Below are 8918 nucleotides of genomic sequence, written 5' to 3' on the forward strand. Positions count from 1 at the left end.
TCTGGATTCCAAGTCTATTGCCTCCCACATACATCTCAAGGTGGCATCCTACAAACCGACAGTAGTCAATAAATCCTCTTTTGCTCATAACGATTAATACACAGTTGGGAAAAATGCAGCATCCTCAAGGACAACATTTAATTGACAGGTGAGGTGACAGGTAGGTCATCGTTCCTAGAGAGTATGATAACACGCTCAGGCCAAATGCATTGTACGTGACACAGTGAAGGGTGGCCAGACAGCCGCATCAATACACACTGTACCACCTCTCCCCCTATTCCTGCGTCCCACCTCTGGCGGCAACAAAGTAATTTGTTCTCTCATGCAAACGATTGTACAGGTGCCGAATGGTACCCTGTGATAGTCTCTACAGGAACGGAAGGTTTCAAATGATTGGGAAAGAGCGCAGGTAGTTCCAGTTTTCAAGAAGGGTCGTCGAGCAGATGCGCAAAACTATAGGCCTATATCTCTGACATCGATCTGTTGTAGAATTTTAGAACATGTTTTTTGCTCGCGTATCATGTCATTTCTGGAAACCCAGAATCTACTCTGTAGGGATTAATATGGATTCCCGGAACACCGATCGTGTGAGACCCAACTCGCTTTATTTGTTCATGAGACCCAGAAAATATTAGATACAGGCTCCCAGGTAGATGCCATTTTCCTTGACTTCCGGAAGGCGTTCGATACAGTTCTGCACTGTCAACTGATAAACAAAGTAAGAGCCTATGGAATATCAGACCAGCTGTGTGGCTGGATTCAAGAGTTTTTAGCAAGCAGAACACAGCGTGTTGTTCTCAAGGGAGAGACGTCTACAGATGTTAAAGTAACCTCTGCCGTGTCACAGGGGAGTGTTATGGGACCATTTCTTTTCACAATATATATAAATGACCTAGTAGATAGTGTCGGAAGTTCCATGCGGCTTTTCGCGGATGATGCTGTAGTATACAGAGAAGTTGCAGCATTAGAAAACTAAAGCGAAATGCAGGAAGATCTGCAACGGATAGGCATTGGTGCACGGAGTGGCAACTGACCCTTAACATAGACAAATGTAATGTATTGCGAATACATAGAAAGAAGGATCCTTTATTGTATGATTATATGATTACGGAACAAACACTGGTAGCATTTACTTCTGTAAAATATCTGGGAGCATGCGTACGGAACGATTTGAAGTGGAATGATCATATAAAATTCATTGTTGGTAAGGCGAGTGCCAGGGTGAGATTTATTGGGTGAATATAGTCCACCAGCAAATTAGGTGGCTTACAAAACACTCGTTCGACCTATACTTGAGTATTGCTCATCAGTGTGGGATCTGTACCAGGTTGGGTTGACAGAGGAGATAGAGAAGATCCAAAGAAGAGCGGCACGTTTCGTCACGGGGTTATTTGGTAAGCGTGATAGCGTTACGGAGATGTTTAGCAAACTCAAGTGGCAGACTCTGCAAGAGAGGCGCTCTGCATCGTGGTGTAGCTTGCTGTCCAGGTTTCGAGAGGGTGCGTTTCTGGATGAGGTATCGAATATATTGCTTCCCCCTTCTTATACCTCGCGAGGAGATAACGAATGTAAAATTAGAGAGATTCGAGCGCGTACGGAGGCTTTCCGGCAGTCGTTCTTCCCGCAAACCATAAGTGACTGGAACAGGAATGGGAGGTAATGACAGTGGCATGTAAAGTGCCCTCCGCCACACACCGTTGGGTGGCTTGTGAAATATAAATGTAGATGTAGGTGTAGATGTAGACCGGCTCAAGAACATTGCTCCTTTTGCACCAGTCAATGACCCTTTCAGTACCTGGACAATGAGTCAGTTCCAACTTCATCATGTTCCTTACCTGTTCAATTGATGAGAGATTTTGTGATCTTGACGAATAGCAAATTGCGTCGCAGCAGCCGTATGTGAACGTGCATTTCCCTGCTGAAACAGGACACTACCCTGTTGTCGATGAAACCGCAGTGGAACGGTGCTAACAGTCTGTGCATTGTAGCTGGTACCTGTTACTTTACCCTGCAGAAACGCGAAATACGACGGCTAGTTTGTAATTGATTGCCCTCACATCTTGAAGCCCGGATTGGATAGTTTGGGGGAAGAGACCAAACAGCGAGGTCATCGGTCTCATCGGAATATGGAAGGACGGGGAAGGAAGTCGGCCTTGCCCTTTCAAAGGAACCATCCCGATATTTGCCTGGAGTGATTTAGGGAAATAACGGAAAACCTAAATGAGGATGGCTGGACGAGGGATTGAACCTTCGTCCTCCCGAATGCGAGTCCAGTGTGCTAACCACTGCGCCATGTGGCTCGGTCTTGAAGCCTGGGGTAGAACCTGTATCTCATAGGCGAATGTATTCTGGAATAGGCAGCTCACCAGCTCTGTGCTGTACACGTGTGCGTCCATCACTCGCATGCATACAGAAGCGACTCACATCACTGAAGTCAACAGAGCGCCGCTCCACCCTCCAGTGAAGTCACGCACGACGCCAGAGTAGCCATGCTTGGCTGTGTCTTGGTGGAGGCACACGTGATCTTTATGCTGCTGCAGGCATACGATCCCCAATGGTCCCTGATGACATAGTACCGCTGCTCGCACAATGCGTAGGTCTGTACAACGTGGATATCCAGAACCTGGTCTACAGATGTAGGAATGTTCCACTCTTGAAAGCGGCGACGCAGTGTAGTTACCGTCAATGAATAAAGAAGACTTCCTAATGCAATGTGCGACGTTATTCCAACCATTTGTTTCATTTGGAATTGAACTGTCACCTTGCCCGTTTCCATTCAAAAGGAAGGAAAAATAATACATTTAAATACTTAAATCATGTAATTTATTTGTAGTTCATAAATCGTTTGTAACGTCCTCCGTCTGCAGAGAAGCCGCAGTCAACTGCAAACGAGGTCACTGACGCACAACAGATGAAAACAAAGTGCATTATATTATTTATGGTCTCAATTGACATATTCATCGGAGAGAATCAGAGACGTGGCAGTAGTATGCGAGGAGAGGGCAAGTTTTTAATTGTCACTTCGAAGAAAAATGATGCTAATTTAATTTATTTGAAGACAGGTGTCTGTAATCAAGGTAACCGCTGAAATCCTCTCGCCACCGCACCGTATCACGCTGTTAGAGGAGGCAATACTAAATGACGCAGCCATCTGATAAAGCGAGTATTTTGCGGTAATTCGTTTTCTGCGTTGGCAGGGTAACAGCTCTACAACACCACGCTGAGATGGTGACAATTTGAGGGAATAATCCATCGATATATGACACAAAAAATGTTCAAATGTGTGTGACATCTTATGGGACTTAACTGCTAAGGTCATCAGTCCCTAAGCTTACACACTACTTAACCTAAATTATCCTAATGACAAACACACACACACACCCATGCTCGAGGGAGGACGACGCTTTTCACAGGTCAGCACGTTACCACAGAGCTATTTTTCTTCATTCATTTTATGTATTATCAGCTGCGTGCACATTAACACGTTTTTTCCATATTACGGAAGTTATCCATAAAGGATATAAAGTGGCGCTAACTACTAGAGTTAGTCTTACACTGCTGATGAATGTAATACTATAAGAGAAGAAATGTAGCTGTTGCAACATGGGCATGATAGCCCGAAAATGATCGTGGTGGTGAAACAAAGTATCTTAAAAGTATTTCTGGCTGGCTGAGTTCTCCACCCCTACTCGATCAATGAATAAACAGCCAGTAAATTCAATAACAAATACATCAAAACAGATTTTGCTCCATAGTAGTACGTATTTCGATGAAATGTGTTTCTTGATGCTTGTCAGAGCAGGAGCACAAACACGAGTCGGGAGTGAGAATTTAAAATTTATTCTCAAGCCGGGAATCTAACCCGGGCGTGCTGGGTGAAAGCCAGCCATCCTAGCCACTTTTTTTGTTTTTTAGTCGAATATTGAAAAAAAATTATTAGAGGCGAACACATGACTACAGGTTCAGAATGCACAACGATTACCTCTTCGTTTTTGTTTTTTTTTAATAAATATGTACCACGACACAAACAATATTTTAATAAAATGTAAAAAGAGAAATAATATTGGCACCAGGGAGGTATTTTACATTTATTTTATTTTATTTCTTTTTATTAACCAGCCAACCATGAAATGCAATAATTTATCAATCTATCACGCTGCCGACTCCGCTTTTTTTTCTTTCTTTTCAGACAGGAAAGACAGCGAAATATACACTCAAATGGCAGTGTATTCCCTCAAAAAATGAAAATATTATCGTTTTTTCCGAAACACTTATTGATGGTGCCTAAGACCCCTTGGCTAATCCCGCGCGGCTATATATTCCAGTGTAGTCAAAGAAGTCAATGTAGAAAGACGTGAACGCATTGATGCTAGAGCACAGCCTATCACAATCCAGGTGGTAGTGGAAGGAATGAAAATGAGTCAATGTTCAGTTTTAGACATATAGGACGATGTTCTGAACACGACAAAGATCGCCAGTTGTTGGATGCCACAGTCATTCACACCTATTTAAAAAGTCCACCTGGTGGAGGCAGCAGCAGCCAGCCAGTGTGGCCGAGCGGTTCTAGGCGCTTCAGTCCGGAACCGCGCTGCTGATACGGTCGCAGGTTCGAATCCTGCCTCGGGCATGGATGTGGGTTATACCCTCACGTTAGTTAGGTTTAAGCAGCTCAAAGTCTAGGGGACTGATGACCTCGGATGTTAAGTCCCATAGTGCTCAGAGCCATTTGAACAATTTGGAGGCAGCAGCAGCAATGTTGCAGTTGTCAGCCCAATCCAGATACTTTTAGGCGCCTGATCAGCATGGACAAGTGCTTGGTGGAACACTACACTTTCGATACGAAAGACAAAATGAAGCAATAGAAACGTGCATATGTTGCTTCTTTGGGCTGGTCCATTTGACCTCCCCTCTCCCCCCCTCTCTCTCGTATTCTGTTGATGTGACTTCTTTCCGCCGGCCCGGGGTGGCCGAGCGGTTCTAGGCTCTACTGTCTGGAACCTCACGACCGCTACGGTCGCAGGTTCGAATCCTGCCTCGGGCATGGATGTTTGTGATGTCCTTAGGTTAGTTAGGTTTAAGTAATTCTAAGTTACAGGGGACTGATGACATTAGAAGTTAAGTCCCATAGTGCTCAGAGCCATTTGAACCAATTTGACTTCTTTCTCTTTCCTCCAAATGGTTCAAATGGCTCTAAGCACTATGGAACTTAACATCGGAGGTCATCAGTCCCCTAGACTTAGAACTACTTAAATCTAACCAACCTAAGGAGCCGGCCGAAGTGGCCGTGCGGCTAAAGGCGCTGCAGTCTGGAACCGCAAGACCGCTCCGGTCGCAGGTTCGAAACCTGCCACGGGCATGGATGTTTGTGATGTCCTTAGGTTAGTTAGGTTTAACTAGTTCTAAGTTCTAGGGGACTAATGACCTCAGCAGTTGAGTCCCATAGTGCTCAGAGCCATTTGAACCATTTTTAACCTAAGGACATCACACACATCGATGTCCGAGGCAGGATTCGAACCTGCGACCGTAGCAGCAGCGCAGTTCCCGACTGAAGCGCCTAGAACCGCTCAGCCACAGCGGCCGCCCACTTTCCTCCGATACAGAAACGGAAGGTTTCTATAGAACTGATTTTCGGGGTGGAGCGTGATCTGAACAGCCAAAACGCAGACTTTTACAACCAAAGTCCTCCAACCCATTCGTCGCTGGGTAAAATGTGTAATGTTTTAGGGTGGTAGACAAAGATGGATTAAAGACCATCACAGATGTTCAAAAAATTGTCAAACTTCACGTATTTTTCAAATTATTTGGTAGTTTGTCGTTCTGTTAGCTATATTTGTCAAACATGGGCTGTGTCTGACTTGTTTTAAAGAACTTAATAGCTGAGTTGAAAAATAACTATAAGCATTCACACATACGTTTGTGAAACAGTAACAGTTTCAAGGCTATCTTCTACCTGGCTACTGCACCATACCTCGAAAATTTTAATTTACTTTGCCTGCCAGCTTCAAAATACTTCGCGACACAATAAACACAGCGTTTCAACTGTTTGAACAGTGAGGCTAAATTTCGCGTACTTTGTTGGTATGGCAGTTCACTTGATTGATAAACTCATGGATAGCAAACAGCGCCTTTAGGACCAGCTTTTATGGTGACAACTTGTTTTTTCGTGGTGATAGTTACGGCCGTTATAAGAGGGGTATGAAAGGAAAGCAGTGGTTGGGAAGGGCGTGAGACAGGGTTGTAGCCTATCCCCGATGTTATTCAGTCTGTATATTGAGCAAGCAATAAAGGAAACAAATGAAAAGATCGGAGTAGGTATTAAAATCCATGGAGAAGAAATAAAAACGTTGAGGTTCGCCGATGACATTGTAATTCTGTCAGAGACACCAAAGGACTTGGAAGAGCAGTTGAACGGAATGGAGAGTGTCTTGAAAGGAGGATATAAAATGAACATCAACAAAAGCAAGACGAGGGTAATGCAATGTAGTCGAATTAAGTCGGGTGATGCTGAGGGAATTAGATTAGGAAATGAGATACTTAAAGTAGTAAAGGAGTTTTGCTATTTGGGGAGTAAAATAACTAATGATGGTCGAAGTAGAGAGGATATAAAATGTAGACTGGCAATGGCAAGGAGAGCGTTTCTGAAGAAGAAAAATTTTGTTAACATCGAGTATAGATTTAAATGTCAGGAAGTCGATTCCGAAAGTATTTGTATGGAGTGTAGCCATGTATGCAAGTGAAACGTGGACGATAAATAGCTTAGAGAAGAAGAGACTAGAAGCTTTCGAAATGTGGTGCTACAGAAGAATGCTGAAGATTAGATGGGTGGATCACATAACTGATGAGGAGGTATTGAGTAGAATTGTAGGAGAAGAGGAGCTTGCGGCACAACTTGACTAGAAGAAGGGATCGGTTGGTAGGACATGTTCTGAGACATCGAAGGATCACCAGTTTAGTGGTGGTGGTGGTGGTGGTGATTAGTGTTTAACGTCCCGTCGACAACGAGGTCATTAGAGACGGAGCGCAAGCTCGGGTTAGGGAAGGATTGGGAAGGAAATCGGCCGTGCCCTTTCAAAGGAACCATCTCGGCATTTGCCTGAAACGATTTAGGGAAATCACGGAAAACCAAAATCAGGATGGCCGGAGACGGGATTGAACCGTCGTCCTCCCGAATGCTAGTCCAGTGTGCACCAGTTTAGTATTGGAGGGCAGCGTGGAGGGTAAAAATCGTAGAGGGAGACCTAGAGATGAATACACTAAGCAGATTCAGAAGGATGTAGGCTGCAGTAGGTACTGGGAGATGAAGAAGCTTGAACAGGATAGAGTAGCATGGAGAGCTGCATCAAACCAGTCTCAGGACTGAAGACCACAACAACAACAACAGTTACGGCAATGTATCTGCCACAAGGATAGGGTTAGACGTAGCTGTCACCTCGAGGTCGGCGAGTCCGCGGTAGAGCAGCGCGGCGCCGCAGCCCAGGCAGGCGGCCGTGGCCAGGTTGCGCGGGTCAGCCGGCTGCGCCACCAGAGGCACCGACCCCATCTGCCAGTCGTGGCTCAGCGTGGCCGGGCACAGCAGCAGCCAGCAGTTGAACGCCGCAAGGTAGCAGAACGTCAGCAACCTGCCGGACACACGTCACAACTCGTCAGTCAGTCGCGGTGCCGACAGCGTGTAACTCCTCTACTGCTGCCTCGCCATTTCCTACAAAGCAGCCACGTAAGTACGCTTGGAAAGAGAGATATCAATAGAGAGTAAAACGAATCATTTCTCCAAATATGTGACTTATTTAACACAATATGTTTCGGGAGGACATGGTTCCAAGTTCTTAAAATTAGTATGCCATTAGGCACAGTAGAAAATCATGCCACACTGAGATGAATTCTACGCAGTAAAACAAATATGCCAAAAAAATGGCTCTGAGCACTATGGGACTCAACTGCTGAGGTCATTAGTCCCCTAGAACTTTGAACTAGTTAAACCTAAGGACAACACAAACATCCATGCCCGAGGCAGGATTCGAACCTGCGACCGTAGCGGTCTTCCGGTTCCAGACTGCAGCGCCTTTAACCGCACGGCCACTTCGGCCGGCGCAAATATGCCAACTATTAGAAAAACAGGAACACCAGTGTTAACATTCGTAATATTTACTACAAGAGCACCACCATCAGCGAACCACATAGCTAGCCATTGTTAATAACAACGTATCCCATGAAGGTGTTCAAGATCACGGGTGCTTCTGTATCCAGAGTGGAGGAAACAGATAAGAGATAGCAACTGCAATCGTATACAGAGGGGTCCAAAAAAATGTATCCACTCTTTAAAAGTCCATAACTTGCAAACTAATTGACGGAGTTGTCTCATTTTTGGTGAAAGTGTAGCTTCAAGTCCAACTTAAATATATCACTGTAGGTGTTTGAAATGGTCACCATTAACATCCACACACACACGATGTCAACGAACTGCAGCACGAACTACTGACTGCAACGTGTTCAGTTGGATATTTGCACATGAATGTACGATGGATTCTCGAAGTTCATCGACTGTGCGTGGCTTTTGTCGATAAACGACGTCTTTCAGTGTTCCCCACAGGTAAAAGTCCAGAGGAGTTAAGTCTGGGGAACGTGGTGGATACTCTACAGCACCTCTATGGCCTATCCATCTTCTTGGTAGATTTTCGTCGAGACACACCCTAACACGATTTTGGTAGTGGGCTGGGGCGCCATCTTGTTGAAAGTAAACTCCTCCGTCTCTATACAAGGATGGCAGGTAAAACAGATGTCTGAAGCTTCTGAAGGTACAACTCACCAGTAACTGGCCCAATCAAGCCGCGGTAAGACAACCCACACGGTAAGACAACCCACACCACACATTTACTCCTGGCAGATTCACGGCTTTGTCTGCATGGACGTTCGGATTTTCG

General features: G+C 45.1%; 1 protein-coding gene across 1 annotated transcript in view; it reads right to left on the reverse strand.

Moving 5' to 3' along the window:
* The window catches only part of LOC124623101 (protein O-mannosyl-transferase TMTC1-like), a 195129-nt gene extending 186953 nt beyond the window's left edge, over nt 1-8176 (reverse strand). The window contains exons 1-2 of the mRNA XM_047148892.1: nt 8172-8176; nt 7430-7619 (exon numbers count right to left, since the gene is read on the reverse strand). Of these exons, the coding sequence (XP_047004848.1) occupies nt 7430-7619; nt 8172-8176 (195 nt within the window). The remainder of the gene's footprint in view (nt 1-7429; nt 7620-8171) is intronic.
* Nucleotides 8177-8918: the final 742 nt, after the last annotated feature.

The sequence above is a fragment of the Schistocerca americana genome, chromosome 7 (genome assembly GCF_021461395.2).
Source record: "Schistocerca americana isolate TAMUIC-IGC-003095 chromosome 7, iqSchAmer2.1, whole genome shotgun sequence".
Lineage (NCBI taxonomy): Eukaryota > Metazoa > Arthropoda > Insecta > Orthoptera > Acrididae > Schistocerca > Schistocerca americana.